Source organism: Drosophila virilis, unplaced genomic scaffold (genome assembly GCF_030788295.1).
Source record: "Drosophila virilis strain 15010-1051.87 unplaced genomic scaffold, Dvir_AGI_RSII-ME tig00002283, whole genome shotgun sequence".
In the NCBI taxonomy this organism is placed as follows: Eukaryota; Metazoa; Arthropoda; class Insecta; order Diptera; family Drosophilidae; genus Drosophila; species Drosophila virilis.
Window position 1 is genome coordinate 1 of NW_027212904.1, and position 15,000 is coordinate 15,000.

General features: G+C 38.4%; 2 protein-coding genes across 2 annotated transcripts; both read left to right on the forward strand.

Annotated features, from left to right (window-relative positions):
- Window positions 1-5,278: 5,278 nt before the first annotated feature.
- On the forward strand, window positions 5,279-7,003 carry LOC138911718 (uncharacterized; the record flags this gene model as incomplete). Its single annotated transcript, XM_070211100.1, has 2 exons — window positions 5,279-6,844; window positions 6,920-7,003. A coding segment is annotated over one exon (1,560 nt), but the record flags the coding sequence as incomplete, so codon positions are not given.
- LOC138911717 (uncharacterized) lies at window positions 6,872-9,618 on the forward strand. Its single transcript, XM_070211099.1, has one exon. The coding sequence runs from the start codon at window positions 7,045-7,047 to the stop codon at window positions 9,616-9,618; it is 2,574 nt and encodes an 857-aa protein (XP_070067200.1). The 5' UTR covers window positions 6,872-7,044.
- Window positions 9,619-15,000: the final 5,382 nt, after the last annotated feature.

A 15,000-nucleotide genomic window follows, 5' to 3' on the forward strand; every position in this document is an offset into this window, starting at 1 on the left:
AACTGGTGCGAATGATCGCATGTTTGAGAGGTACCGTAAGGTCAACCTTAAGCATGTGAAGTGGTGGACGAATCAGTTAAGCACCAAGCGGCGGATGGTCCGGTCTCTGCGGAAGCGATTCAAAGGGCCAGAGCTACCAATGCGGTTGGTGCAGCCCAACTCAGGATTGAATATAGTCGGTGTATGAATGAGTACAAGCAAATGCTTGTAAAGGTGAAAGAAGATGAATGGCGCTCTTTCCTGGAGCGCAATAAGGATGACCCTTGGGGTCGTGTTTATAAAATAGTTCGAGGTAGAGGCAGGGAAACGGATGTAAGTAGCCTCCGTGTTGGTAACGTTCAGTTAACGGCATGGAGGGATTGCATGAATGTCTTGTTGAATGAATTCTTCCCCAGAGCGGATCATCAGGACTCACCACCTAGTGTGGTTAGGCCTGTTGATCCGCTTCTGGATAGTGAGTTGGAGGTGGCTTTCTCGAGGTTAAAGTCGAGGAAGTCACCTGGTATGGATGGATTCACTGGAGAAATGTGTAAAAGTGTTTGGAAGTCAATTCCAGAGTATATGAATGCGATGTATGCGAAGTGTCTGAATGAGGGTTATTTCCCCAGTGAATGGAAGTGTGCGAGAGTGATAGTGCTCCTGAAGTCGCCTGACAGGATCAGGAGCAATCCTAGATCTTTTCGGGGCATCAGTCTTCTTCCGGTTCTTGGAAAAGTTCTGGAAAGGATTATGGTAGAAAGGCTTCAGGAGAGAATGAATGACCAAATGTCTGACAGGCAATTTGGTTTTAGGCAGGGCAGATGTGTTGAGGATGCGTGGAGGTATGTTAGTGACTCTGTTGAGGCTAGCAGCTCCACGTATGTCTTGGGCATCTTTGTTGATTTTAAAGGTGCTTTCGACTACCTGAGTTGGGCGAGTGTTTTGAGAAGGTTGGATGAATGCGGGTGCCGAGAATTAGCTCTCTGGAAGAGCTATTTCTCTGGCAGACGTGCGTGTGCTGTAGGGCGGTGTGAATGTGTGAGCGTAAATGTGGTTCGTGGCTGTCCGCAGGGATCTATCTGTGGCCCATTCATTTGGAACCTCATGATGGACCCCTTGCTGGTGCAGCTTGAGCAGATGTGTAAATGTTGTGCGTATGCGGACGATCTGCTCATCTTGATTGAGGGTCGGTCGCGTCTTGAGATCGAGACGAATGCGGGTATGTGCTTGCGCACTGTGTATGAGTGGGGTGAAAGTGTTGGGGTCAGTCTTGCAATGGACAAGACAGTGTCAATGCTGCTCAAGGGCAGATTGGCAGCTAGTCGGCCACCCATTGTCAGACTGAATGGAGTGAATGTGAGGTATGCGTCTGAGGTGAAATACCTCGGCATAACCTTCGGCGAGAGGATGTGTTTCACTCCTCATATCGCTGGTCTCAAGGCCCGGCTACTTGGTTTGGTGGGGCAAGTGCGTCGTATTTTGAGGTCTGACTGGGGCCTAAGCAGACGTGCTGTCCGCACCATCTATGAGGGTCTGTTTGTTGCATGTGCAGCATATGGATCGTCTGTATGGTGCAAGGCGGTCACGACTGTGGTCGGCAGAAAGAAAGTGCTGGCTTGCCAGAGAGTGCTTCTGTTAGGTTGTTTGCCTGTGTGCCGCACTGTCTCTACGGAGGCAATGCAGGTACTGTTAGGAGTAGCCCCTCTTGACTTGGAGATCAGGCGTCGAGCCTTGATGTACAGGATCAAGAGGCGGCTGCCATTGCTGCAGAATGATTGGCTAGGCGGGTAGGGATGTGGAGAGTTTAGGGCTTAGTGAATGCAAGAGATTGGTGAAAGAGTGTGTTTTGTCTGACTGGCAAGTCAGATGGGACACTAGCGTGAATGGGCGTGTCACTCATCGGTTTATACGGGAGGTTACATTTGCCGGCAGCCGACCAGACTTTGGGTTCGGCCTGAGTCTTGGATTCCTGTTGACTGGTCACGGTTCCCTCAATGCATTCTTGCATTCGAGGAACCTTTATGACAGTCCAGAATGCCGTTGTGGCTCGGCTGCTGAGACATGGGAGCATGTTCTCTGTGAGTGCACAAGGTATGCAGATTTTCGAGATCTGAGGGGGATGGGTATAAGTGAGGTTAGTGGCGGGTTTGACGTAAGTCAATCACTCTCCACTAGTGATAGGGTTAGAAGAATGAGTGAGTTTGCTAGAGCTGCATTTTCCAGGCGACGTTTGCAATTGCAGGAAGGAATTGTATGAATGATGATGGATGGTAGATGTGAGAATGTGGGGGTACGAATGTGGGGGTGTTTCTGAATGGTAATTTTTGTTGAACATTGTGTTGTGATGGGGCTACCAACCCTTAACTGTTTTGGAGTTTAAATTGGAAGTGCCCTTCTGGTACGAGGCCTGACCGGAGGCTTTTAATCTGGTACCACGGGTAACCAGGAGCCCACGGAACTTGTTCCGTCCTGGTTAGTTGGTGCGGCCCTTCGGGGAGTATCGTGGTGGTTGTGGTTTAACACCCAAATGCGGGTAGAGCATCGCTCGACGTGGAGTTGCGTCATACAACCGGGTTCCGTGACCCAGATTACGGAAGAGGCTTAGATAGTCCTCGTGCCAAACCAAGGTAGAAGTCACAACCAAACAGTCGTGTCTTTAATTGGTACCTGCGGAATTGTTCCAAGGGGGCGGTGATTGACGCTTGAATTAATCCTATACTAGGAACCGTGAGATTAAGCCATCGCGGCAGGTGCTCACGTTAAGCCCACTGACTTTCATGTCCCTATCTACTATCTAGCGAAACCACAGCCAAGGGAACGGGCTTGGAATAATTAGCGGGGAAAGAAGACCCTTTTGAGCTTGACTCTAATCTGGCAGTGTAAGGAGACATAAGAGGTGTAGAATAAGTGGGAGATATTAGACTTCGGTTTGGTATCGACAATGAAATACCACTACTCTTATTGTTTCCTTACTTACTTGATTAAATGGAACGTGTATCATTTCCTAGCCATTATACGGATATAATTATTATGTCTTATGGTATTGGGTTTTGATGCAAGCTTCTTGATCAAAGTATCACGAGTTTGTTATATAATCGCAAACAAATTCTTTAATGAGAGAATGCATTTATGTATTATTGATTTAAAAATTTGGTATAACTCCAATTACTCAGGTATGATCCAATTCAAGGACATTGCCAGGTAGGGAGTTTGACTGGGGCGGTACATCTCTCAAATAATAACGGAGGTGTCCCAAGGCCAGCTCAGTGCGGACAGAAACCACACATAGAGCAAAAGGGCAAATGCTGACTTGATCTCGGTGTTCAGTACACACAGGGACAGCAAAAGCTTGGCCTATCGATCCTTTTGGTTTAAAGAGTTTTTAACAAGAGGTGTCAGAAAAGTTACCATAGGGATAACTGGCTTGTGGCGGCCAAGCGTTCATAGCGACGTCGCTTTTTGATCCTTCGATGTCGGCTCTTCCTATCATTGTGAAGCAAAATTCACCAAGCGTTGGATTGTTCACCCATGCAAGGGAACGTGAGCTGGGTTTAGACCGTCGTGAGACAGGTTAGTTTTACCCTACTAATGACAAAACGTTGTTGCGACAGCATTCCTGCGTAGTACGAGAGGAACCGCAGGTACGGACCAATGGCACAATACTTGTTCGAGCGAACAGTGGTATGACGCTACGTCCGTTGGATTATGCCTGAACGCCTCTAAGGTCGTATCCGTGCTGGACTGCAATGATAAATAAGGGGCAATTTGCATTGTATGGCTTCTAAACCATTAAAAGTTTTTAATTTGTTTTATTAACGACAATGGATGTGATGCCAATGTTATTTATAACATAGTAAATTGGGAGGATCTTCGATCACCTGATGCCGCGCTAGTTATATTTTAAAACATTATTTAATACAATGTCAAAGCCTAGAATCAATTGTAAACGACTTTTGTAACAGGCAAGGTGTTGTAAGTGGTTGAGCAGCTGCCATACTGCGATCCACTGAAGCTTATCCTTTGCTTGATGATTCGAAAAAAAGTAACACTAGACGAACATAATTCGTATAATTGGGTTATACATTCGCTTAAAATATATTATCAAATTATTATAATTGTTATATATTTTTTGATGTTTGTATGCCTACTCTACGAAATTTGTTCATCTACGTTGCTTTCAATTAAATTTTATATGTAGCATAGAACAATATATATATATTCAATACTTAAAACAATATTGATATATATATTTATGAAAATATGGAATTTGACGGATGGAATATATAAAAATATATATACACAATATCTATATTGAAACTTCAATAATTATTGAGGAGAGCAAATAACAAAGAATAATATGTATATATATACAATACTTAAAGCCGTATTGATATATATGTATTTATATATACATGAAATTTTGGAATTGACGGATGGAATATATAAAAATATATATACACAATATCTATAATGAAACTTCAACAATTATTGAGGTGAGCATATAACATAGAATAATATATGTATATACAATACTTAAAGCCGTATTGATATATATATATATATATATATATATGGAATTGACGGATGGAATATATAAAATATATATATACGCATACCTGAATTAAAACTTCAATTATTATTGAGGAGAGTATATAGAATAGAATAATATTTATATATACAATAAACACTTAAGGCAATATTGATATATATATATATATATATATATATATATATATGAAATTATGGAATTGACGGATGGGAATATATAATATATATATATATATACATAGCTAATTAAGACTTCAATTATTACTTAGGAGAGCGTATAACATACAACAATATTTATATACACAATATACTTAAGGCAATATTGTATGTGAAATTATGGAATTGACGGATGGAATATATAAAAATTTATATAAACAATACCTATATTAAAACTTCAATAATTATTGAAGAGGGGAGCATATAACGTAGAACAATATTTACAACTATACAATATTTTGAAATTTTTGGATGAACAAAAATATATAAAATTGTTACCTTTATTGATGGCTCTGGCGACCTTTCCATATTTCAATATTTATTTGTTGGCTGGCTCGAGGTCCGTGTTTGTTAAAACAAACAATGAAAAACAATTTTATTCAATTCTCTTCCGATATATTTCGGTTGCACATCGGCAAACCGTCTTCAGGGCACTAACACCAAGATACAAAAAACAATTAACAATTATAATACAATAAATTAAACATTATTTCGAACATTTTACATACATTATTTTACACGTCTGCGCTTTTTGACACAATTATTCAAGATGGGTCTTATTTCAAAGGACGAAAGAAATAAGATGACTACAACAACAGCGGTACCTCCGAGGATATATGGACTACCAAAAATACACAAGGAAGGAACTCCACTGAGACCAATATGTTCTTCCATAGGATCTCCATCTTACGGGCTGTGCAAATATATAATACAAATATTAAAAAATCTGACAATGGACTCTAGGTACAACATCAAGAACGCGGTAGATTTTAAAGACAGAGTCAACAACTCCCAGATTAGAGAAGAGGAAACATTAGTATCTTTTGACGTAGTATCCTTATTTCCCAGCATACCAATAGAATTAGCACTTGACACAATAAGACAAAAATGGACCAAATTAGAAGAGCACACGAATATACCGAAACAACTATTTATGGACATAGTTAGATTTTGCATACAGGAAAACAGATATTTCAAATACGAAGACAAAATATACACACAACTTAAGGGAATGCCAATGGGATCACCGGCTTCCCCAGTAATCGCAGATATATTAATGGAGGAACTGTTGGACAAGATTACAGATAAATTAAAAATAAAACCAAGACTCTTGACCAAATATGTAGATGACCTTTTTGCCATAACGAACAAAATAGACGTGGAAAATATTCTAAAAGAATTGAATTCCTTCCACAAACAGATAAAATTTACAATGGAATTAGAAAAGGACGGGAAATTACCATTTTTAGACTCTATTGTAAGCAGAATGGACAACACACTCAAAATAAAGTGGTATAGGAAACCCATAGCCTCCGGACGAATACTCAACTTCAATTCAAACCACCCAAAGAGTATGATAATCAATACAGCACTAGGCTGTATGAATAGAATGATGAAAATATCGGACACAATATACCACAAAGAAATTGAACATGAAATCAAAGAACTTTTGACCAAAAATGACTTCCCCCCAAATATAATCAAAACATTATTAAAAAGACGACAAATCGAAAGAAAAAAGCCAACAGAACCTGCTAAAATATACAAATCACTAATATATGTACCACGACTATCAGAACGCCTCACAAACTCAGACTGTTATAACAAACAAGATATAAAAGTAGCACACAAACCGACGAATACATTACAAAAATTCTTCAACAAGATAAAGTCGAAAATCCCGATGATCGAAAAAAGCAACGTCGTTTACCAAATACCATGTGGCGGGGATAACAACAACAAGTGCAATAGTGTCTACATAGGTACAACAAAATCGAAGCTAAAAACAAGGATTAGTCAACATAAATCGGACTTCAAACTAAGACATCAAAATAATATACAGAAAACAGCACTTATGACCCATTGTATAAGAAGCAACCACACACCAAATTTTGATGAAACAACAATCTTACAACAAGAACAACACTATAACAAGCGACACACATTGGAAATGCTACACATAATTAACACACCAACCTACAAACGACTAAACTACAAGACAGACACAGAAAATTGCGCTCACTTGTACAGACACCTCTTAAACAGTCAAACAACCTCAGTAACAATCTCCACGTCAAAAAGCGCAGACGTGTAAAATAATGTATGTAAAATGTTCGAAATAATGTTTAATTTATTGTATTATAATTGTTAATTGTTTTTTGTATCTTGGTGTTAGTGCCCTGAAGACGGTTTGCCGATGTGCAACCGAAATATATCGGAAGAGAATTGAATAAAATTGTTTTTCATTGTTTGTTTTAACAAACACGGACCTCGAGCCAGCCAACAAATAAATATTGAAATATGGAAAGGTCGCCAGAGCCATCAATAAATATCAACGGAAGGCACGCCGTATGCACAGCAACCAACATGAGCTACGCAAAAATAAAAACTAAATACAAGGATTCGAAAAGAACAATTAATAAATTCCAACTAACACTGGTAAAATTAACTAAACTTAAATCTAGTTTAAAATTTTTGTTAAAATGTAGAAAATCAAATTTAATACCTAACTTCATCAAAAACTTGACACAGCATTTGACCATACTGACCACTGACAATAAAACCCACCCTGACATAACAAGAACATTGACTAGACACACACATTTTTACCATACCAAAATATTAAACTTACTTATAAAACACAAACACAACCTATTACAAGAACAAACAAAACATATGGAAAAAGCAAAAACAAACATAGAACAACTGATGACCACAGATGACGCAAAAGCGTTTTTTGAGAGCGAGAGAAATATAGAAAACAAAATAACAACAACACTCAAGAAAAGACAAGAAACGAAACACGATAAGTTACGAGATCAACGGAACCTAGCCTTAGCGGATAACAACACGCAAAGAGAGTGGTTTGTAAACAAAACAAAAATAGAATTCCCGCCAAACGTCGTAGCGTTACTCGCAAAAGGGCCGAAGTTCGCTCTCCCAATCAGCAAGAGAGATTTTCCTCTCTTGAAATACATCGCAGACGGTGAGGAGCTAGTGCAAACAATAAAAGAAAAGGAAACACAAGAGTCGGCGCGCACAAAATTCTCTTTGTTAGTCAAAGAGCATAAAACCAAGAACAACCAAAACAGTAGGGATCGAGCAATACTGGACACAGTGGAACAGACACGAAAATTACTGAAAGAAAATATAAATATTAAAATTCTATCGTCGGATAAGGGCAACAAAACCGTAGCAATGGATGAGGATGAATATAAAAATAAAATGACAAATATTTTAGACGACTTATGCGCGTATAGAACATTGAGACTGGATCCGACATCAAGACTACAGACAAAGAATAACACCTTCGTAGCACAATTATTCAAGATGGGTCTTATTTCAAAGGACGAAAGAAATAAGATGACTACAACAACAGCGGTACCTCCGAGGATATATGGACTACCAAAAATACACAAGGAAGGAACTCCACTGAGACCAATATGTTCTTCCATAGGATCTCCATCTTACGGGCTGTGCAAATATATAATACAAATATTAAAAAATCTGACAATGGACTCTAGGTACAACATCAAGAACGCGGTAGATTTTAAAGACAGAGTCAACAACTCCCAGATTAGAGAAGAGGAAACATTAGTATCTTTTGACGTAGTATCCTTATTTCCCAGCATACCAATAGAATTAGCACTTGACACAATAAGACAAAAATGGACCAAATTAGAAGAGCACACGAATATACCGAAACAACTATTTATGGACATAGTTAGATTTTGCATACAGGAAAACAGATATTTCAAATACGAAGACAAAATATACACACAACTTAAGGGAATGCCAATGGGATCACCGGCTTCCCCAGTAATCGCAGATATATTAATGGAGGAACTGTTGGACAAGATTACAGATAAATTAAAAATAAAACCAAGACTCTTGACCAAATATGTAGATGACCTTTTTGCCATAACGAACAAAATAGACGTGGAAAATATTCTAAAAGAATTGAATTCCTTCCACAAACAGATAAAATTTACAATGGAATTAGAAAAGGACGGGAAATTACCATTTTTAGACTCTATTGTAAGCAGAATGGACAACACACTCAAAATAAAGTGGTATAGGAAACCCATAGCCTCCGGACGAATACTCAACTTCAATTCAAACCACCCAAAGAGTATGATAATCAATACAGCACTAGGCTGTATGAATAGAATGATGAAAATATCGGACACAATATACCACAAAGAAATTGAACATGAAATCAAAGAACTTTTGACCAAAAATGACTTCCCCCCAAATATAATCAAAACATTATTAAAAAGACGACAAATCGAAAGAAAAAAGCCAACAGAACCTGCTAAAATATACAAATCACTAATATATGTACCACGACTATCAGAACGCCTCACAAACTCAGACTGTTATAACAAACAAGATATAAAAGTAGCACACAAACCGACGAATACATTACAAAAATTCTTCAACAAGATAAAGTCGAAAATCCCGATGATCGAAAAAAGCAACGTCGTTTACCAAATACCATGTGGCGGGGATAACAACAACAAGTGCAATAGTGTCTACATAGGTACAACAAAATCGAAGCTAAAAACAAGGATTAGTCAACATAAATCGGACTTCAAACTAAGACATCAAAATAATATACAGAAAACAGCACTTATGACCCATTGTATAAGAAGCAACCACACACCAAATTTTGATGAAACAACAATCTTACAACAAGAACAACACTATAACAAGCGACACACATTGGAAATGCTACACATAATTAACACACCAACCTACAAACGACTAAACTACAAGACAGACACAGAAAATTGCGCTCACTTGTACAGACACCTCTTAAACAGTCAAACAACCTCAGTAACAATCTCCACGTCAAAAAGCGCAGACGTGTAAAATAATGTATGTAAAATGTTCGAAATAATGTTTAATTTATTGTATTATAATTGTTAATTGTTTTTTGTATCTTGGTGTTAGTGCCCTGAAGACGGTTTGCCGATGTGCAACCGAAATATATCGGAAGAGAATTGAATAAAATTGTTTTTCATTGTTTGTTTTAACAAACACGGACCTCGAGCCAGCCAACAAATAAATATTAAAATTGTTACCAGTATTAAAACTTCAATTATTTTTTAGGAAAGCATAGAACAATATATATATATATATATATATATATATATATATATATATGTATATATAACATATAATGCAATATTGAAATATATACATACACATACAGGAAAATATGGAATTGACGGATGGAAATCATCAAATACAGAAGAAACAGAATACTTACATTTTTTTATTCCTATTCTTATTAGCCTCTTCTAAAACATATTTAAATTTTATATGATACGTGATACAGAAATTTTGCTTGGATGTGAAGAAATGTATATCTTAATATTAATAATACAAAAATTGAAGACTATTCTGTAACATACATAATTAAATTGTAACTTAAACAACATTAAACTGTATATATAATAATAATAATATAACAATTTGACATTTCAAAAATACATTGGAAAATAATTGTGACTATGAAATTTTTATATATTGTATATTGATATATGATTATTAATATACAAATAAAATTATAAATGACATTAATCTTTATATATTATATATAACCTTTATCAACTTATATAAAATTATATTGAATTGTTATAAAAATAGTACATGAAAACGTTAAAATGAATGGAAGTATTTTGAAAAAATATCGCCATTATAGATGATGTGTCAAAAAACCTATATAGGGAGTGCTGTCGCGCAAGGCATGTCATATGAAAAATTTTAAATACGGTAAATTCATATGACTGTGGAGTGTTGCCTTGCCGGCATGTCAATTATGTTTATATAAGGAGAATAATGAAGTTATAAAAGTGTATTATTAAATTAGTACATGAAGATATTAAGGTGAATGGTAGCATTTGGAAAAAATATCGCCATTATAGATGATGTGTCAAAAAACCTATATAGGGAGTGGTGTCGCGCAAGGCATGTCATATGAAAAATTTTAAATACGGTAAATTCATATGACTGTGGAGTGTTGACTTGCCGGCATAAGTCAATTATGTTTATATAAGAAGAATAATGAAGTTATAAAAGTGTTTTGGCAAAAATATCGCCATTATAGATGATGTGTCAAAAAACCTATATAGGGAGTGGTGTCGCGCAAGGCATGTCATATGAAAAATTTTAAATACGGTAAATTCATATGACTGTGGAGTGTTGACTTGCCGGCATAAGTCAATTATGTTTATATAAGAAGAATAATGAAGTTATAAAAGTGTATTATTAAATTAGTACATGAAGACATTAAGGTGAATGGTAGCATTTGGAAAAAATATCGCCATTATAGATGATGTGTCAAAAAACCTATATAGGGAGTGGTGTCGCGCAAGGCATGTCATATGAAAAATTTTAAATACGGTAAATTCATATGACTGTGGAGTGTTGACTTGCCGGCATAAGTCAATTATGTTTATATAAGAAGAATAATGAAGTTATAAAAGTGTATTATTAAATTAGTACATGAAGACATTAAGGTGAATGGTAGCATTTGGAAAAAATATCGCCATTATAGATGATGTGTCAAAAAACCTATATAGGGAGTGGTGTCGCGCAAGGCATGTCATATGAAAAATTTTAAATACGGTAAATTCATATGACTGTGGAGTGTTGACTTGCCGGCATAAGTCAATTATGTTTATATAAGGAGAATAATGAAGTTATAAAAGTGTATTATTAAATTAGTACATGAAGACATTAAGGTGAATGGTAGCATTTGGAAAAAATATCGCCATTATAGATGATGTGTCAAAAAACCTATATAGGGAGTGGTGTCGCGCAAGGCATGTCATATGAAAAATTTTAAATACGGTAAATTCATATGACTGTGGAGTGTTGCCTTGCCGGCATAAGTCAATTATGTTTATATAAGAAGAATAATGAAGTTATAAAAGTGTATTATTAAATTAGTACATGAAGACATTAAGGTGAATGGTAGCATTTGGAAAAAATATCGCCATTATAGATGATGTGTCAAAAAACCTATATAGGGAGTGGTGTCGCGCAAGGCATGTCATATGAAAAATTTTAAATACGGTAAATTCATATGACTGTGGAGTGTTGCCTTGCCGGCATAAGTCAATTATGTTTATAAAAGGAGAATAATGAAGTTATAAAAGTGTATTATTAAATTAGTACATGAAGACATTAAGGTGAATGGTAGCATTTGAAAAAAATATCGCCATTATAGATGATGTGTCAAAAAACCTATTCATTTTTTTTTTTTTTTTTTTTTTTTTTTTCTCATTTTGTTTATTGATTTAATACTATCCATCGTGGACAACCATTAAATTGTATAATTATAAACTTAGCTTATGTGTATTTCATGTATTGAGCTTAGTATAGTTGTTATTCTTAGAGAGAGTTAAATGGCTATGTTATTCCATGACAGAAGGTCAAATGGCTATATTGTTCCATGGGAGATCCAGTGGGTGGGCTCTGCAGAGTCTTCTCCTTTGTTGGCTGTTGTCTAGCAGACAAATGGCTAGTGTGTTTGGATGGTTGTGTAATCGCTTGATATATCGTCTGCTGCTTTTGGCAATCTCGTCTTTTACCCAGGGGAACTTGAGAACATCGTGGATGGTGGCGTTATCATGATATATGTGTGCGTTTGTAGCGATGCGTAATGCTTTGTTTTCGAAAGTTTGAATGATCCGGATATTGGACCTGCAGGCTGTACCCCAGAGCTGGATTCCATAGGTCCAGATTGGTCTGATGATCGCCTTGTAGGTCAGAATCTTGGAGGAGGTGGAAAGCCTTGATCTCCTGCCCATAAGCCAGTAGTAGGCTTTTAGTCGCTGCTCACACTGGTTTCGCTTTTTTGTTAGGTGTGCTCTCCAGGTGAGTTTCCTGTCTAGCGTTATTCCCAGATATTTAGGATTGGGTTCTTCTGGTATTGTGACTCCGTCTAGTTGAACTGGTGGACAGTTACCCGAGCGGAGTGCAAAGGTAGTCGCAGTTGACTTGTCACCATTGACTGTAATGTTCCATCGCTTTTGCCAGTCGTTGACGAGGTTCAATTGCATCTGCATCAGTGAGCTAGCTTCGCCAGGTGATTTCGAGATGGTGAGAAATGCCGTGTCATCGGCGTACGTGGCAACGCGCACGTTTGGGTTCCCAGTGACGGGCAAGTCAGCTGTGTACACGTTATAGAGCAGCGGACCCAGAACACTTCCTTGAGGGACGCCAGCATGAATGTGTTTGGTGTTGGACACTGTATCCCCACATTTAACTCGGAATGTTCGGTTCTCCAGATATGAAGCCAGAAACAAGAAGTAGGCGTGTGGGAGGTTACCCTTGAGCTTTTGCAGGAGTCCAGGATGCCAAACTCTGTCAAAGGCTTGTTTGACATCGAGGAATACGGCGTAGCAATATTTTTTCTCCTCAAATGCGTCGAGGATAGTTTGAACAACTCTGTGGCATTGTTCCGGGGTTCCGTGACAGCGCCTGAAGCCAAATTGGTGATCCGGGATCAGACCGGCCTCGTCCAATACTGGCAAAACTCTACTCAAAAATACTCTTTCTAGTATCTTTGAGAGCGCTGGCAGTAAACTAATCGGGCGATAGGAGGCCAGATTATCTTCAGGTTTACCAGGCTTAGGTATCATTACTACTTGTGCACTTTTCCATTGCGCTGGGAAGTAGCCGATTTCCATGCATTTGTTATATATTTTGGAGATGAACGAGATGCTTCTTTGCGGTAGTAGCTTTAATGCCATTGCATTGATACCATCATCGCCTGGGGCTTTTTTGTTGTTTAGCGCAGTTATGTATTCCGCTATCTCCTCTTCATGTACCGGTGGAATCGTTTCCGTTCCTTCGGGCGGTACACTTAGCTGGTGTGCAGTTTCGGATGCTTCTTCTGACGTGCACCTGCTGAAAGGGGTGAACACAGTTTCTAAGTGCTCGGCGAAGGCATTGGCTCTGTCAGATTCTGTTCTACACCAACTGCCATCAGTTTTTCTTACTGGGTTGATTCTTTTCTGTGGCCTTTTAATGTGCTTGGTTACTTGCCACAGATTGTGTTGTGGGTCGTTAGGGGCAAGCTGCGTAAGAAAACTATCTAGGGCATCTTTTCTCAGAATCTTGAGTGTCTCTTTCAGTTCCTTGGTGATTCTATTTAGGACTGTCTTGTCCCTCGGATTCCTGGACAGGAACCAGACCCGCCTCAGTCGCCTTTTTTCAGCAAGCAGCTCGGCCACTTGTTGTGACCAGAGGTGAACGTCTCTATTTTCAACTCTGGGCCGGCTTGAGAGTCTTGGCGCCGCATGTGACGCCGCATTGTGGATATGAGTTGTTAGCTCTGTGACTGCCGCTTCGATGTCCTCCGGGCTATTTAGTGGGGGGCTGGGATTGGTGCAGTTGTCCAACCAGGTTTGATATTTGCCAATATCAGTGGCTTTATATATAAGCTTCTTGCGGGCAGACTTCCTCATGGGTGCAGCAAATATAGAGATGGCTATGGCGCTGTGATCAGACAGGAGGTCCTCTACTTCTCTGACTTGGATTCTGCCAGTATCCAAACCACGAGTTATCGCGATGTCCAGGACGTCTGGCACCTTATATGGGTCTGTAGGCCAGTATGTAGGTGCGCCTGTACTGTGGCAGTCGAGGTTTCTTAACCGGGTTTGCCTGAACAGCGCGTAGCCTTTAGGGTTATTTGTTCTGGAGCCCCACCAGGTGTGCTTGGCGTTGAAGTCTCCACCTATTAGAAACCTTGTGCCTAGGCTGTCCATTAGCGTCCCGAATTCTTCGTCCCTAGCATTGTGCTTGGGGGGGCAGTAGGCAGCGGCTATTGTGACGTCTCCCAGCGTGGTACTCACTCTTATTTTTGCGCATTGGATCCACTCCTCCAGAGTTGGGGGCAGGATCTCATAGCTTATGTTGCTGCGAATTAGAATGGCAGCTCCGCCGCGGGCTCTCCCGTTGGGGAAAAACCTATTCATGGTGAGCAGTGTGTGCTCATCACATTATACGCTGAAAGCGTATAATTTTAAAAGTTTGTCATATACTCGTTATTTGAGTTAGATATCGTTATTTGTTATGTTGTATAACATTTGGCTTACGATATTAAGAAAAAAAGATAATTGTGAAACTTTCAAGCCAAGATGTGTTGTTAGTAATAATTTTATTGTTACTACATCGTGTAAACAAATGGGTTTCCTTTTATCGTAAAATTTAACAATTGCATCCAGTGGAAATTCGATT